Source organism: Branchiostoma lanceolatum, chromosome 5 (assembly GCF_035083965.1).
Source record: "Branchiostoma lanceolatum isolate klBraLanc5 chromosome 5, klBraLanc5.hap2, whole genome shotgun sequence".
Lineage (NCBI taxonomy): Eukaryota > Metazoa > Chordata > Leptocardii > Amphioxiformes > Branchiostomatidae > Branchiostoma > Branchiostoma lanceolatum.
In genome coordinates this window covers 11,047,853-11,066,848 of record NC_089726.1, presented here as the reverse complement: position 1 = coordinate 11,066,848, position 18,996 = coordinate 11,047,853, and the positions used below count along the sequence as shown (strand labels likewise).

The following is an 18,996-nucleotide window of genomic DNA, read 5'->3' as shown; positions in this document are numbered from 1 at the left end:
CTAACACACGCACGTTTCTAAACCTTACTAACATAACAAAGCAGGATCCGGTTTCAATACTGTTAAGGTTTGCATGCCCCTTGATGCTCGTGAGCTTTGGTATAAACGTATAACGTTATATATCATGAAAGGAATACACCCTAAACGGAATGATTAACACTGAGTTGCTTTTAAATAATAAGTCTCCTTTATTTCATATGGTATTGGTACAAACGTAACTGCATCAGAGCCAAATACAGTTTTGAGTAATGATTGACAAGTTCAGCCGTTCCAAAAGACCTCAGCGCAATTTTATTGAGAACAAATCACAACGTCGTAGGTCCCACGTCCCAGTGACTGTGAAGTCGTTTACACAAGAGCATTTCCAATTCACCAGAGTACCAACCACATTTCTCACACATCTAAATAGGTTGGTATCACAGCTCATGAACATCAATACACAAATGTAAACGTTACATCCACTTGCACGTCTCTACAAACCAACGTACTGTAAACCACGATGTAAAGTTTTGTCTTTCATGACAAGTGAGTCCTTGTAACCGTATTGTTAACAATGACATACATGTAATATTCAACATGAAATCACCGCAAGCACAGTTTCAGTGTAACACAATATCAGTTTTTTGTGTGTGTGTTTCTTTCTTGTAGATGCAGGGGGTAAGCATTGCAGCTACAACAGCTTGGTTTGGTAGAAAACATTATAATTAGGAAGCCACATAGAACTTGATTTCCCATCACTATTGACTACGGTTATCCCATGGCAGACATCTGATAGACCTTTGGATGGGTAATTCCGGAGATGGACAGATTACTGCCAAAATCTGTCTGCTCAGTCAAACTGGATACTGCAATGAAAACAGTTCTCCCCAATGTCTGATAGTCTCTTATGAAAGCATCTGTCCACTGCAAGGAAGGAATGTCTGAATCTGCTCTGCATGGATTCTTCAGCTTTGCCACTACATAAACCATCCATTAACATGTATCCTTAATGTCAGAAACTATACTGTGACTGCCTAGCTAGCAAATCTGTAAACATAATTGTATCATACTAAGTACTTTTCTATTAACCAACAAAGTGAATTAAACTAAAAATGTTCTTTCTATATAACATAGGGCTTTGAACCAACTTTAGATAACAAGATAGCACCTAGTAAGCTTAACATAAACTGTTATTAAAAGTATTTTGAAAAAGCTACCAAATACTGGTATACAAAACTTAAAACTATTTTCATTCGGTTGCTTTTTTCAGCTTGTCCCTTATCAAAATAATCTCTTCTTGACAATTCATATCCTTCCTCAGGAGATTTGTACAGTATAATGCCTCATAAAAAATCTACATATACAATACAGACCATAATTTATACACACATACTGTTACAGATTTCAAATTCACATCAGCAACATTACCTACCAGAAAAAAAATCAATGATAACGTTTAATCAACAAGTTCACAAAATCCTTATGCTAACAAGTTAACCTTCTCTCTGCTTCAGGTTAGCTTGGTTACTAACTTAATACTGACTACAGCATAACTTATAGGAATAAGGTTAAAGAATGCGATGATGTAATATCATTAACAGACTAAATATCAGTTGACCATCAGTTACTAATAGATATTGTGACAAATTCAACAAAAGCACAACTCCAGTATACCTATAAAGAACTATAATCATTACATGTACATCACAACATACATCTATGCTATGTCTGCTGCCAGCCAATGAAATTAATGTAAACTCACTCTTAACTCAGGATGTTTACACCAGCCTTCTGCCTTTATATAACTTTACAAACAAGAACCAAGTGACTGGCCTGACATGGTCAGACAATAGACAATACTGAATCAGCTCTTGGCTAGAATTTTTATAAGTAGCACTAGTTAGTACCAAGGTATTCCTGTCTAAATAAAATACCATATGATATTGGACATATATGTATAATATTCATCAAACTCTTGAACTGCCATGAATCATAACTATGTTTACTTCATAGCTAGCTAGAACAAACATGCTTGTGGTCTTACATATTTTTGCCATTCATATTTGTAACACTGACAAAACACATAGGAGGGCAGTACAGGGCTAATACTGGGAAAGAAGGTCATAGCCAGGTCATACATTGTGTATTGGTTTGCTGGAAAACTAAAGATTTGACTTATTTTCGAGATTACTGTGTGTGTGTGGAAGCATGTGGGGGGGGGGGGGGGCAGGGGAGAACAAGAGTCTTGGTTAAATATTTGAAGAAAACATCTGCCTTTCTGACAACATCTCATTGAGAAGCTTCTGTATTGAAACCAACCAACAAAGATAAAGAAATGCTTCAAACTTTACAGTTTTTAAAAGCACAACAAAGATAGACAACTCAAATAAAAATTGTGAAATTACAAATCTGCAAGTCATTCAATCATCATACCGGAAAACAAACAAAAAAAGCAGCATTTTGTAAAAAAAGGTTCAAAAACAAGTTGTTATATAGAGGAAATTTTGATTTGAAGGGTATTTTCATAGTAAATTGCATTAGTATTGCAACAAAGTCCCCAACAAAAGATTTTCTTGTCTAATGCTTTCTGTTTGTGATGCATTGCAAAAAGTAGCAATTCCATGCCAGCCAAGGTAGCCACCCTGTGTAATCCTAAACTCTGAATGACTTTTGGTAACTTCTTGTCTCAGTAGCAGTGCAGATATATGGCGCAGCATAGCAGAAATTGTATTTCATTTTCATGTAACTATTGCACCACAAACCATACATGTACCTACTGATTCTACTCATAACCTGGAACCTTGAACAGCAAGACACGTTGGATTTACGTGGGTCAGGGTAACAGCAGCCACTATATTCTATGAAAGCACAAATGTAGATGGGAAAAACCTGGAGGGAACAGCAGCTAGACTACTCTCTGTCAACAACTAACATTTCTTGATATATCTGCAATACTGCGACAATTATCCTGGGGCCATGGAATACATGGTACCACTTCAAACTTTTTAAAACTACCACAGGGTAGCTGTTCATGGTACCATGGCCAGTGCCTGGTTCAATGGTTCATGAGGACCCCTCTCCTTCATCCTCCTCCTCCTCATCGACTGCCCATGATTGTGATGCCTGTCTGGCAGCAACCAACACCTGGTCGTAGACTTCATCCCTGTTGATCATTGCACCAAACAAGTAGGGCTAGGGAAACATAAGGGTTCAGAGTTAACAAAGGCAACAACTACAATTAGCTCTCATTTATTCAGTACTGAAGGGAACTACAGAACATAGAAAGAACTTTGTCTCTAAAAGACTCACTAATACATGTAGGTAAGTGACTCTTGACTTTTATCAATACATTATCAATACATTATCAAAGTTATCATATTTTCTATGGACATTGATTGACTGACCAGTTGACAACATTTTCCTCTAGTTCTGACAGATGGGAAACGGTCACATACCTTTTCTGCATTGTTGACTTTCACTTCTAAGGACATCCCATTGCCTGGCATAAAGGGTAGAGCTTTGGCCTAGAAGAAGAACCAAGATATTCAACATCAGAGCAATTACATTACAAAATACATTAGGTTAGATTAAAGCAAGCTATAAAACATTTCACATTGTCCACTTAACCCAAACTGGTCCATTCTAAGGGTCTCATGCAAATTGGCCTTACCATAAGGCCTTCTCTTCCATAATCTTCTTTATATACCAGGAGTCAAACATTTGATTTGATTTGGTGGAGGAAATGTGTCCCATTTGGTATGTTAATACAACTTTGAGTAGAAACAATCAGAAACTCTGGTATTTTCTAAGAAATGCCATGAAATGACAAAATTTTTCTTTAACCTGTTTTCTTCTTCCTCTGAACCTTAAATACATCAAGAAAGTCTCACCTTTTCTAGTCCAACTATGTCAGCTAACTGGATTTTGACATTCTTGGAAGGATTACTCTTGGAGCGTTCATAACACAAGAAACTGGAAGAGAAACAACGATGCAGTTAGCAAATGAACAGGAGGATGAATAAGCAACAAACCATAACAATGAGGACACAACATCAAAGAATACTCAATAAAAATTGTGACGCTCACTTTTTGGTGAGATAGAGCCTGCCATGCTTGATTCCCCCCGATGTCAGTCCCTTGTCCCTGTCAATCAGCACACAATGGCGGCCATCTTCCCACTCTGCAGAAACGAACAGCACATTCAAAGATGTCAATATGTGTACCGGTGTAAGATGTGCAGTAGTTCAACACTTTATGTACACTTTTTGCAAGGCATGAAGACTTGTAGTTATGTGTTATGGTGCTCAAAAAATACCTTTTAGGCATTTTGGGGGCAATTGCTTCAAAACCTGTAGTTGTGCAATGGTGTCTTACATCTTGTTTTGTATGTACAATTTGTTACATACAGAAACAGTCTTATAATCATCCTGCCCAATACATTATAGCTAATCAAAACAATCTATTCTTCAGGGATGTCTGATAAAATTTGGAAGAAAATCAAACAATGCCTTATAGCTGAAGTTGACTCTGTCAATACTTCCCAGTACATTCTTAAGCCGTAAAATGGAAATTTAAACTTCCACATGGCAACGACAAGGTCTGTGAATATGTACTTAACCATGTAAATAACAAGTGTTCCATGCCTGTACCTTGCTGTGGCACCTCTGTTGAGGGTAGGTTGAAGAGCTGTAGGAACTCTGTGGTGTCTGTGCCAGTGGGCGTGGTGGCCAGGCTGGTCGGGGCACTGTTAACAACAGCTGAGGAATCGGCCTCTGGGGGCGGTGTGGACGGGATGGGCTGCAAATATCAAGGTCAAGTTCAGGAGGGGCTATACTTACTGAGACTTCTACAGGAAAGGCACATGTGATAGGCACAGTGTAGACCCCTTTAATTCACTTAAATCTAACCATGAAGTTGCTAGACGTTTCTACCACAATGTACTGAATGATACTAACAAAAGGCAAACCTTTTCCACAAACTGTTGTTCTAAGGTAGAAGTTGCTAACTAAAGTAATGCGTGGCTACTTTTACATAGTGACAAAAAATATGTCCGGCAACTGCCAGTTTCTGGTGAAGAGTGGTACCCAATATGTATATATGTACAATTTGCCTTGGACAGAAGCGAGGTCTAGACTTTCTAGGTGAACTTAGCCTAGACAAGCAGCCCAACAAGGTTAGGTGAGTCAATTGTACCAGATATGGCTCCGATCTTGACCCCTGCACCACGACCCAGCTGCCTGACTTCAGCTGCAGGTCTGTTGGCAGTGTCTGCCAGATCCTGTGGGTGTTGTCGTACTTCGCCCGGACTCGCGGGAATCGCTTGAAGACGTAGTCGATAAGGAACAACTTGATACCAAGACCAACTCCTGTGGAGACATGGGGAAGGAGTTATGGTACTGACAAACTTGATGCAGAAATTGAATATGAAGTATTTGTAGGATCGATGGACATGTAATGCTTTACTCAGCTCTCAGCTCAGCAATCACAATGTTATCCATTCATTAGATAAGCAAAATAGTATCAAAAGGCAGTAAGTGTTTTGTTTTCACTTGTAGCTGGAACTGTTCAGAGTAGTATTTGTTTATCAGTTCCAGACAGTGTACCTATCCTTGGTGCTGAATTGTATATCAGCTTCACACAAGTTAAAAAAAGCGTACATTCCACCATGCAGTTTTGAACAACAAGGACAACAATGATGCTGATGGCACTTCACTGCTGACTACTTAATGACTAACAGACTCTATGCATTACCACTAATGATAATTAACACATTAAGTATTACAGAATAATTCTGATGACGTACCGAACATGGGCACCAGATACTGTCCTGGGATGACACAGCTGGCCAAGAAGGCCATCCACAGAGTAGAGTACAGCTGTCGGGCGGCCTCAGGGTGCTGCCACGTCAGGAGACTACAGACACAACACAACAGTCAGACACACGTGATTACAAGCTGGAGATCAATCTTCCCCAATCGCACTGGAAAATACAATCTGATTATAATGTTACATTCTTATCCAATTTTGGATTGAAGTGGTTTTGCATTGATTCTTGGTGTTTTTTATCCTATTGGTGGTAAACATAGATCATACACGTAGATGGGTGGTACACATAGATGATACAAGCCATGGAAATATATTCATTTGATATCACTTCCTCAAGTAAATATTTGCATAATACGGCTGTACATACCAGTATTACTATCCTTTTTGAACACGAATACATTCAAAATGTTTGTCTTTGTTTAAAGCACATTCAAATTTGCTTTCAAATTGTCAGAAATCTACAATTTCAGGACAAGAGAAACCAGGACTTACTTCTTGAGTTTCTCCAAACTGTCTGCCACCTGTCCCAAATTATTCTGCATCGAAATTTGAAAAGGTATGTCAGTTATTCATAATGTACTACACAATCAATACCCAATCTTTGTAGAACAAAAAAACCTTACACTTTGATATGCAACGCTAACCTTCGATAAAATGAGAAGTTTGTTATCACTAAGTATCAAAATCAAACCAATGCATTTGTTATGCACATGTGGCAGTGTTTTGATGTACTAGTTCATGTATATATCAAGAACCAGGAACAAAATGTAGCAGGGCATTCAACTGTCCGACCGACCTGGACCTTCCTTGCCACATGCAGCACCAGTTGGAACTTGTCAGCCATCCCAACAGCTTCTTGACTCTCCTGAGACACAAACATAAAGGAAATCTTAATCATTTATCCATTGTGCTGACAGTACCGTACCTTAGATATGATGGTACAATGCACTGTTGATAAAAAACAGATTTTTATCTTTCTGTCACCTAACTAGGCTGTCTGAACTGTGGCCAACAAATACAGTCATGTTTTTGCCTTGTGTGCTTGAAAAGATGACAACATTCCTGTTGTTGAAATTGATATGATTTTGCCAAGAAATTATAATGTGATATGAGAACCCTCAACATTACATTACTGACCCTTATACTTCTTTCAAACAGCTGTGGTTACATGTTGTGGGATACCCACTCAAAAACATATCATATTGGCAGAGACACAGCAAATACTAAAACCCTGTTTGAAAATGAGACCCTCCTCAATGAAAGCAGATATCTCATTGTAATGGCTGAGAAAAACTAAGCAAGGGACAACAGTTGATTAAATCCGACAGAGCAATACTACTTTAAACAATAAACAAAACCACATATGAAAGACAACACATCATTCGGGAGTGATTGACACATAAATCTGCATTTACAGCCCCCATATCAAGCACCAATCATGTTAAGGCCTACCTCTGGCTACGATTAGACGGCGATCCAAGCGATGATTTGATCAGGACACAACATAGCACAAATCAAGAGGAATCAAGTATTAGCAGACAGGACATAATCACAACATGGTAACTTGCACATCACTGCCAACAAAAGAAATTCACAGGCAACCTTTCATGCATTAGAGCTTTTTCATTGATTTCTTTAGATTTAAAAGCAAAAATGTCAAAAAAAATGTTTTCTTTCATGTCATTTTTTCAAAATTTGACAGAAAAACAATTTGACCATCATTAACAATAAACAGCACACGTGTGTAATAGAGGGTGATAGCTCCGTTAATGGAGGGGCTGAGGGTCAGACTGTGCATCTAACTTTGCAGACAGAGCTTAATTGTAAAACATGTACAGTAAGGCAGTAAAAGTCTTTTAAACAATAGGAAGACTAAACCAGTGAAGCACACATAATTGGACATCAAAAGATTTGAAGCCATCTTTATCTGGATCACCCAACCCATCATAGAAGAACAAAGGTTTGATACCTCCTTCTTTGGTTGTGCTCTTCGAGGAATGATTTCAAACGAGATCTTCCATCCTCTGGGTAAAAGACAAAAATGTAATGCCAGCTGAAGGTTGGTTCTATGCTGATAGAGTCTGCTTTATCCACAAAACAATGATCCAAACAAATTTAGTAGTTCCTGAGAAACCTTTCCTGGTTTTCAAATTGATACATTACAAAGCATTTAAGCTGCTTTCTTAATCGCTAGACTTGCCCATAATAGATGGTAATATGTTGTTGTTGTTTTTTTCAAAAAGATTTGAAGGACTGAAATTCCCACTGACTCTCCTAGTCTATGCAATGAGGAAAACAAACAAAAAAGAATTGGATGAAATGTTTTCTTGTACCCTTATATTGTAAGAATGGTGCAGTGTTTACTTACTTGGCAATGAGGTAGTTGAGGGAAAGTCTCAGAATGCACATGAAAAGGAAAAACTGGAGAAGCCAGCCCTGCCATGCAAAGTACATGTAAATCTGCAGAAGGAAGGACAGAGATTTTTCATTAATATCAAATGATTCTCTTGATAACTATTTTTTAATCATCAAGTGTTATTATCCAAATTATCACTTAGTATCCTCACTACTGAAAATGATGGCAGTTCTATTAGCGTCATTTACAGGACACTTTAATAGCAGTGCACATATTTTCTCTAATAGTTTAAATATCTATATACGCATATAGTAATACATGTACAACATGTATTATATACAGTATTTTTAACTGAGTACGTAACATGCACAAAGTTACATGTAACCTATATTTTCTCAAACAAGAAAGCTTTAAAAAAAGCTGGCCGGGGCGCATTTGGAAGATAAGGATAAAAAGAAGGAAAAGGAAAGAATAAGAACACGCTAGCAAAAACAAAATATTTCCTCCTTATATAAAAAGAAGAAAAAAAAGAAAAGAAAAGAAAAGAAGGTCCCTGACCCCGGTCTTGAACCAACAACCTCCCGATCCACCTGAAGCGACCTATACCTTAGCACTAACCGACTGAGCTACTTGCACGAATTAGCTGTTGCACCAGGTTTTTAAAGATATCTAAACTTTAAACCTCACTACACGGTACCATTTTTGTCAATTTTTGTTCATTTTCTTAACAAAATCAATTCCTTTTTGTGTAATTTTGTGCTATATATGTAATATGGTCATTTCTGGGGATATGGCATAGGGAATGACTTATGGCATTGCATGGCATCTGGACAGGATTCTGTAAGCGCGATATACAAACCCAAAACCTCATATACATAATTTATGCAGAAGTTAGTAAAGCATATTTTTCTTCAGTTTGTTAACAGCTCATGCAAAATTTTTATGTTATCTCATTGCCTTGATGCACTGCTCTACTCGTATATGTACATTAATGTAGCCAATCTGAAGTGCTTTTTTTATCAATGGCCACAAACAGTTAAGCATGGCATGGCATGTCGACAGGATTCTGTAAATTGGACGAACGAACGAACCAAACAACCAAACCAAACTACCAATTAAACCGGGCTCTAAGCCGGGGCGCGCCCGGCAAAAAATTTACTCCAGGTAGTACCTGATCCTACTATGCCTAATATCATTTATTTGAAACAATGACAAAGCCATTTCATCAAATTATTGGTTTTTAAAGACTCACAAAAAAAGAGATGAAGGTTGCAGAAGGAGTCTTCCACCCAAGGAGATCAGATAAGGAACTTCCAAACTCCCAGACGGGCTTGGAATCTGTACCTGGGGAAGAAAGACAAAGGGTCAATTGTTGTAGATGTACTGTTGAAGTATCAAAATGGTAGCAAAGGCATGTGACAGTTGTTATTATGACATTACAGTTCACCATAGTTTTGAATAACCAACTACTGATCACCATATCGCACATGTTCCTCTTACAATTTTAGTGTTACAGTTACTGTAGTAGCATAGTCTGGGTGCCATCCTATCCAATCCTATTGCCTTTTGAGGGAGCAAGTATGGGAGCCCTGGTAGTAAATAGCATGGCACCAAGGCTAGTAGTAGTTGACTATGAAATAGACCAATAGACCTGAGAATGTGCAGCTGAAAATACATAAATAGCTGTAGATATATGTTCAGCTTAAAAGATGAGGCAAGGGGAACTTACTGAATCTCTTGAGATTCTCTTTCAGCCTGCAGAGCAGGAGACAACATTTTGCAGTTTAGAAAAATTATCATCATAATAACATTTCGACAACAAAAACATTTGATTCATAAAACAATTATTCAAAATACATAGGGTGACACAAGCCTATCAGGAATTTACCATTAGACAGACTGAATAGGGGGATGGAGTACAGTAAAGTTAGTCTCTTCACAAAAAGCCCTGACTTAGAATACCCTGCACAAAAGTTTAAGAAATGTTCTAGACTTGTAGCTTATGTCTCAAAACCAGATATAAAATCTAAGACTGACTTCTTGACCGTGAGAGGATCTCCCTCCTGCTCCACCTGCACCTTCTCCTCCTTGGCTACCTCTGAGAAGTCTTGCATGAGTTCATAAACTTTCTCCATCATTCGTTCCAGGAATGTCACTTTGGCTGCAGGGTTGTTCTTTTTGTCTGTATGTGCCACCAAAGGCAAAAAACATAGTATACTATATTTGCAATCATAGGTACAGCTTTTCCTTGTTTTAATCTTAAGGATTTATTTGGTGAAAGTTAGATTATACATGTACAATGTTTATTGACAACATTTTTCATATACATGTACCTTTAATCACCATGTTAAGTTGAGTCAAATGTAAGATTTGCACAATACAGCAAATACTTATCTAGTAGCTTTAATACAGCACAAAATGATCTCTAGAGTTGATGTGCCAATAGCTTAAGAAAATCTTTAATCAACTTACATGTATTAAAAATTCCAGTCTGCAGAAACTGTTTCATGAAGACAACAGGTCTTGTGAAACATTTGGCCTACGTTGGTACATACGAAATACATATTTTAAATAATGTTAAGGAAAGAGGTACCTACCAGTTTGCTGTTTGCCATGTTGCTGGACCCCTCTGTTGGTATGGTCCAGGTTCTCCAGGGCTTCATCCGCGGGGTCAACATCACCAGGGGGGCGCCGCCTTCTCAGAATGCTGCATCATGGGACAACACAGAATTATGGGTACCCACAGCAGAGATTCCATTATACATTCAGCTGTGTTGACAATTTGTACTCCTTCTTTTAATTGAAGGTTGCCATGGTGATGAGGTGGCAGATACAGATACAGCAAGATTGATTACAAACTAATCAACTACCTGCAGCTGGGAAAGGCTCTGCATCACGCATGAATTACATCTATTCCACTTCACAATCCCTTCTACAAAAGCAGATTGTTGTACCGGCCATTTATAGGAAGTATCAGGGACTTGTCGGATCAGAATGCCAATTGGTTTGAGGTAATTATTTATGATGAGCTATGCTTGTGCCACCTGATCACAGCTAGCTCTGTCCACAGAATCAGGAGCTCGCTACGGTTCTAATCATCAATCAGGAGCTGCACCAGGTCCATAGAGGGAATATTACAAGCCATCATTGCCTTGCAGAATGAGACTGGGTAAAGCAAAGGCACCTGTGCATGGTGCGGAATAACACAGGTGTCTGCGAACAGAAAGACACGGGATAAAATACGGATTGCGCCGCCAGACTACAAATTTTACGACATCCTGATCACAACAGATCTGAAGTTTTACTGAGGAACATTGATGCAACTGCAAAATTATCTCTGAATCCAAATCTTCATCTGTAATTTTTCATAAAACACATAGCTCTGAAATTGTCGTAATGTCACCATTGCCAGACACTATGCTATAAATATAGCATAATTGTAGATAAACTCTAGGGAAGCTATGGCAATGAGGAAGGGAAAGTAGTTGTCTTGGGCTACACATAGAATCCATCATGGTCTTGATAACAGGGCAGACTGGTCAAAATTGGCTGGAAGTAATGAGATCCTGGCACAATGAATGGATGGCCTGATTAGTGATGGATTTCCCCATGTAATAAGGGGGTATTCCAGTAAAGTCACCAGGAGAATGTCACAGTAATTAGCGTTGTCACAATGTTGTATTACATTCAATTTGCTTTCCAGGTTTCCCACTAATAGGATTGCTGGTTAATGAACAACATCCATGCAACCTTGCAGAAGCAACATCTGATGATCAAGCTCTGTTACATGGTATTCTCTATTACACAGTAAGTTGCCTACAAAATGTACCAACAGATGTTTTGGACAATCATCCTTATCTGGTACAAGCCAAGTCTGAATAAACACACAGGACATACATGTAGAATTGTGAATAAAGCAATGTGTGAATTTAAAGTATTTTACATAGCGTAGACTGCCGTAGAGTCATTTGGGTGGAACAAGTCAGGGAGCTAATGCATCGAGTATATCATGTACATTTACATACAGTTCATGGGCTAATGGATTAAATGGACTGAAATAAACTTGAACAGAACATGCAAGGTTTGGGGAAGTACATTATATAATGTCCTCAATTTGGGCTAGTATGCACTATTTCCCTGGCCTTTATATATATAATGGTGCATTTGTGAATATAAAAAATGTCATTGTGAATTGTCGGAGAAAACAGATAAATGATCATGTAAGACCTTGATAAAGATCATATGGGATATCCAGAATCGTGACTTTGGGTAACAGACCAACATTTTATACCACTGAGACATTTTCCACTCCTACTGCTAAAAGATGATGTAATATTCATAAAGACACTTCACCTGACTGAAGGCAACCCTTTTCCCATAACAGCAGTATAGCATGCCTAGATTGTTAAATTTTACATGAGTCGCATTTCCCACTCAGGGTCTGCCATATGTTGACCTTCTCTATCACCTTTAAGCAAAATGTCAGTGGTACTATTTTAAATCAATGAATGAAAGCCAAGTTGCACAGCTCAACATCTGTCTTTGACTTGGAGGTGCTGCAGCAGTTGACCTTTTACCTTTCTTTTTATTTCCATTTCTTTTTTTTCTCATTAGATAACATAGATATGTCAAAACTCAAGAGTAAAGTAAATGTCAGGGCCGGTCTATGTTTGCAGATGGGCATGGCAAGATGGATAAAAGCACACTTTGGTTGAGTGAGAGAAATATGACAGCATTACTACATGCATGTGTAGAACATGCTATTGTGTACTCCATGACAAGATGGAAAAAAGCAAGTGGGAAACATGACTGTGTATGACAGGTGCATGTGTACTCTACATGGATCTGACAGGTGTGCCCTTAAGTGTTAAAGGTGTGCACCTAGGTATGACAGGTGTGCATACAAGTGTGACAGATGTGTACCTGGGTGTAACAGGTATACCTGGATGTGACAGGTGTGTGCCTGTGTTGGACAGCTGTGTACGTAGATTTGACAGTTGAATTTGTACTAACCGTACCTGGGTGTGATAGGTATATAGTATTATATGTACCTGGGTAAGACAGGAGGTGAATTTGAGCTACCAGCACTGTACCTGGGTGTGGCTGGTGACTCCTCCTGGCTGTACTCATGGTCGTGTATTCGTCTCTGTAGCTCCTGATTCTTGTCCCTTTCTTTCTTCAACTCTGTGTGGACCTTTTCTGTAGGGACAATGGGAGGGAGGACTTGATTTTGACTTACACTGCTCCAGTAGCATTTTCTGCTATATTATAGGAACAGATTATGACATCTGTCTGGAAATACATATAGATTATAAAAATCTTGGAAAAGATATGGAAATGACATTACAAAGCAGATTGTACAACAAAAGGTATATAAATTATGTCTTTATCAAAGATAATCCTCTGCATAATATCAGATTTTCTGTTTACATAATATTTAGACTTCTTTGTATTTGATGCCAATATATATTAGTATATTAGATTGGCAGCCATAGCAAGGTGTCAGAAATATCAGGACAAATCTGCTCCATAGACAAAAGGGCTTTCTTGTTGATTGGCTGATTAAGACTGCCGTGCCTCCTGACCTAGGTTCTGGTTCTCTATCATGGCCGCCACCAGCTGTTCCTGGAGCTGCTCCAGTTGACGCTCGTACATCTCCCTCTCTGAGCCGGGGAGGCTCTCCACCGAACCCTGCCAGCACAAATAAAGCCATGTTCATATGATTATATGGATGGCACCTGCGCACACATCAATTTTCGTCCATTTCCAGAAAAATAAATTTTTGACCATACCCTAACTCATACAAATATGTGACGTAGATTGCAAAAAAAATATCGGAAAAGTCCTAGAATGCAAATGTCAATTCCAAAGTCAAAGAAGATGTGAAAGAACAAAACTGAAGAATCTATTGCTTGACATACCAATGCGTGTTTGTCAGTTGTTAAAACTTCTTGACCACTTACTAATAGATTTTATCATGAAGGTAACTTTTTTGCCAAACTTTTCGCACACTCGCAACAGTTTTGGGGTTCCCAGATGATGTCATCCATATAATTGTATCAACATGGCCTAACCAGCAGACGGATTAATTCAAGTCTGCCATCAACTACAGACAAGTCATGCAAACAGCTTTTCATGCCATTCCTTCATTTAAGATCATTTGTGTAGCCTTTACCACCAAATTTGTTTTCACTTATGGGTTGACCAATAAGGAGAATATACTGTAAAACAATAATGATGCCTGTAACTTTAAGTTGTGCTGATTTGAATTTGCTGCAAGGAGAAATGGAGTGTTAACGGTGGTTTTTAAGTTTGCAGTAGCGCTATAGTTGGATACTGTACAGTAATGGATACACCAGTGGTTTTAAGCTTACGTAAAATGAAGGGGTCACTGCAAATACCGAGAATTATAGAAGTGTTAAAGTAGGTAATAAATAAAAAAGATAATGTTATCTTTCACAAGGTAATTATAATGCATTTCTTGGCATAATTATAGAGATGAAGAAGAGGTGCAAATTGACACAATCCGGTTTAACACCTTGACACGATATCCCTCAATATTTCATTCTATCAACCATGCCAGAAAGATATGGAAAACATAATCTGCAATTTTTTTAAATTTCTATGCACAATAAAACTATCTTGTATCAAATACCTAACGTACACACCCCACTGTGACCCTAGATTCCCTAATATGATTCACACCAAAATGACCTGTACCATTCCAAGTAAAACAGTATGCCAAGTCTGACGCACATAACACGTAACTGACCTACTCTGGCACATTACAGTTATATCAATATACAACTTCAATGTGACCTTTCGCAGGCAAACAATGAGAAAAATGTCAACAAATTAATCATCTTTTTCTTTACAAAAGACATGTGCATCATACATGGCAAACATTTTCTTTACTAACAATACACATTGAATAGGAAAATGGCTGCTAACCTCTCTCTGCATGAGTCATATACACTTATAGGAAGTACATGAATGTTTGTCTACACCAACGTCAGGCTGCCAGCCAAATGGCCTGGCTATTTGTAGTAGTGGTATCCTGACTAAGTAAGAGAGTATGTCTATTCAGATATTTGTATTCAGTAGATCTAGAGGGTCATTATGCAGAAAGGACGTCCTATATCATTGGAGGCATTACGAGTCTGGGTTTGATTAGGTATATACTTATAGACATGGGTGTGCCAACTTGTCGTGACATTGGCAAAGCCCTCGGCAATCCAGTTAGCACAATTGCACTTCCTATATTTGAACAGATAACTTTGCTGTGCATTAGAATATTGGACGTACGTACCAATATACTACAGTACCGTGAATGAACCACTATTTTCAAAGAACATAATCATCATCTGATATATACCAGGGCTGATATATTTGATTGTTAATGTGAATAATTCTTTGTTCACTAACCATTGACTTTTCAGACATTTTGACCGAAAATACCTTATAACAAGCCATAATATAAACAAAAGTAACAGTTTCATAACAAAACAATACTCTTTGGCAGACGTCCAGAAAACACATGTTGTGTGTGTACCAAAATTTTTTGTATTGGGTCTGATGTAAAATTTTGCTGTGCCATATTTGCATAATGATGGATCATGATCATTATATAATTGTATTCATTTTGCTATATACATTTACCAGTACTGACCAAATAGATTTTGCCTGAGAAGGGAAGATGCGATCAATCTTAACTCAGTACACCACATTCAGGACACACGCCTGAAAATGTCAAGGTCTTGTGAATGTGAGAATAGGCCGCTGTCAGCATGACGCCCTGACTCCGAGGGAATTCTAAACACAGTCATTCTGTGTTTTGTAACCTTTTAGTTTTACACAGATTTACCAACTTCAAAGGACTAATACAAAGGTGAAATAAAGTAGCATCAAATAAAACTTTCAAGATCAATGCAGAAACGTATTAGGTTTACTTGCACTAATATACACACAAAAACCTGTATCATCATATTTGAAGTTAGAGAATATGTAACATAACATATCACATAATCTTAATTTTCATAGGTGTGTGTTCTCAACTTTATACTAAATAGGTTTATATCGTACACTATAAACATGTGGCACCACTTTACCTGTGCAGAGGTTTTTCCTGGAGACTGTGGTCCAGGAGAGCTAATCACCTCCACATGGTCGGAGTCCTCCAGGGAGCCCATCCTAGGCCTGTGGTATTTCAGCATAACAACACTACTGTTACCCTCCGCAATCGAAGTGCTGGTTTCATCCAGGCTACTGGCCCGGCCTTTATGATCCTTGGATCCCACAAGCTTCCCTACGCGGGAGCGGATTCTAGACATTCCTGGAAATAAAGGGAAAGTGGCATGCTAGCCAGTAGAAGGTCGCATGCAGGAGTATACAAGACACCATTCCATCCAAAAAAATCATGGGGAAAGTGCATCCAAGACTTCCAACTCAACCCAAAAGTGCACCAAGACAATAGAACTCCAAGGCAACCACTTATTAATGGGTCATACCTGCATGCAACCCCCAAAAGTTCAAGCACAGTGGTTTAGTATTAAAAGGTGTGAGGATCTCTTAAACTTGGTCAAAGTGCAGATAACAAATTGGGGGTGATCAGAATCATAGATAGAGGATCAAAAGGATTGACTGCATAGATCAGTCTGTATCATATGATATACAACACCCGAATAAGACCCATTAGTATGCAGGGCTGTGTTAGTAAAGTCACAACGTCATCATGATCTAGAGCCAAGAAGAAGCTAAAGCCGGACTCTTTATCAAGCTGCCCCCTCCCCCTCTATGTCAAAACATGAAATTAGATACAATTTATGGGTATCACTTCACTCAGTGCAGGCCCAACATTACAATGGGGTGATCAATGAGAAATCAATATTCTGATTATGTTTGTCACCAGTGAAAAGGTCAGAAGAAAGTTCAAGAAGGATCTCAGGCTTAGCTTGAAGAAAACACAGGTTAAGTAAGAAAAACAACTGTTCTGTTTTATCCACATTTGTATAATTAGTTAAGATTGAGAAAATGAAAACAGGCATGCAACTTGCAAGATTTTTACAATTTTGCTCCAGAAGAGGAACATATGGTGATGAAACAAACTATATATATATATAGACTCTGACATTAAATGATGCATCGACCTTAAGATACATGAATAAACATATGGCATAGTGTAGAGCAAAATATGATCAAAACCTCATTTACAATCAATCTTAATGAGATATAGAATTAGCTTCCAGCTCAAGCAGATTTGGGTGTGCCAGTTTATAACCATAGCTTACATCACAAAATCAAAACCCGAAGACACTGCAGCTAAAATATTCTTCCAAATCCAATCACATGGAAATTCATTTTCAGCACGCTGAGAGATGTAAAATGTCTTTGACCCAGATACATTACCATGTCTACCTCATTGCAAGTCTGCCTTTAATACAAGGGTGGCCCTTGCTACAAATCTAATTGAAAAGGACCTGAATGTTCCCGCAGCGTTCTGATAGTTCACGACCCTTGTGCCAATAGGCTTTCCACCCTGATTGAGGTGAAGGCTTTGAGAAGACTACATGTCATCTCATCCGGTCATTTGGAAATAGAAAAATTTCCAAGAATTATTACTAGAGTGTCTGATAATTCAGATACAATAAGCAAAATTCAAAATTCAAAGCAATACTTGCCCAGTTGACTCATGGGTAACAGAATAACGAACACTCATCCTGAAAATAATAAATATAACTTGTAAGAAATGAGGTAAAAATAAAAGTGAACACAAACACTGTTTGTACCAAAATATTACAGCAAATAACATCTAGAGTTGTAATGTTATCTATCTAGTAAAATGTATTATTTTATCTATTTATTCAAAATCATAACTTTTAACATTTTTCTCCCAATAACAATTGACACTGCATGAGTGAACTTCCCACATGACAAAATTAACTTGAACATATATAAACGTTATATACATATAAGCTGGTGGGATGTAACATAACACCAGCAGTTTCAACAGCATGTTTGATCATGTTTCATAAATCATGACTGCAAATTAAAACTTCTTACCCCTGCACGTAAATATTTCATGGATTGCAAAAGGATTCTTAGAAGAAAGCCATAGCTTATCATATCTACAATCCTTTATACATAGCTGTCGTTACTAACAGGGAATACGTTTACATGTATCTGTGATGGAGGAAGTAAGTTATAAATCGTGTAACGTTACATTTTGTTTGTATAATTTCTTCCTCATCCCAGTAACACACTGACTGGGAGGATCTTAACTTATGTAGGAAGTACACGCAGCCCCAATGACACAGAAATTGGTTTACACCACTGGTAACTATGAAGGGCCGTGACAAAGCAACCAAGCTTCCAGACAAGAGCAAAATCTTATTCGAATGTACAACAACATCATCTTGAGTCGTTCGTGTTTACGTATCTTCTCGGCTACGCTTGGTCACGTAAGGCTCCTGAAAGCAGCCTAAATTTCATCCCAGTAGCCCAAAATTAGCCAACCTACACACCGAAACACATCTGTACTCACTCACCTTGAAAAAGCCTTTAGGTTTGGGGAAAATCAATGTTTGTGGGCGATTAAAAGACTGGAATATTCGGCATAAGAAGTGGCGAGGCAGAGACAGGTGACCAAATGAACTGTTGACAAGATGAAATCTCGTCACTCCTCGCTCGATCTCGCGATACTTTCTTATTGGAATAGTCCACTATTGGTATCAATAAGGTGTAACTGTTCAAAATATTCCACGTTTTCACCTTCTCTATGTACGTTCTGACCGAAATTGTACACTGAGATACATAAGAGCATTGAATACAAAATCTTT

General features: G+C 38.2%; 1 protein-coding gene across 4 annotated transcripts; it reads right to left on the bottom strand.

The window, feature by feature from the left end:
• Positions 1-268: 268 nt before the first annotated feature.
• On the bottom strand, positions 269-18,839 carry LOC136435066 (GRAM domain-containing protein 4-like). Of its 4 annotated transcripts, none has more exons than XM_066428252.1 (20): positions 18,706-18,839; positions 17,839-17,877; positions 16,270-16,493; positions 13,747-13,852; positions 13,255-13,360; positions 10,759-10,868; positions 10,199-10,343; positions 9,891-9,916; positions 9,414-9,505; positions 8,174-8,265; positions 7,775-7,829; positions 6,602-6,670; positions 6,298-6,341; positions 5,783-5,892; positions 5,173-5,345; positions 4,629-4,776; positions 4,066-4,159; positions 3,870-3,951; positions 3,435-3,503; positions 269-3,171 (listed from the first exon to the last, which is right to left on the bottom strand). In XM_066428252.1, the coding sequence occupies exons 2-20, from the start codon at positions 17,849-17,851 to the stop codon at positions 3,043-3,045; spliced, it is 1,887 nt and encodes a 628-aa protein (XP_066284349.1). In that variant the 5' UTR covers positions 17,852-17,877; positions 18,706-18,839; the 3' UTR covers positions 269-3,042. The 4 variants fall into 4 exon arrangements, with proteins under 4 accessions (XP_066284349.1, XP_066284352.1, XP_066284350.1 ...); XM_066428255.1 differs by having other exon boundaries at positions 16,270-16,357; XM_066428253.1 differs by lacking the exon at positions 17,839-17,877 and having other exon boundaries at positions 18,706-18,838.
• Positions 18,840-18,996: the final 157 nt, after the last annotated feature.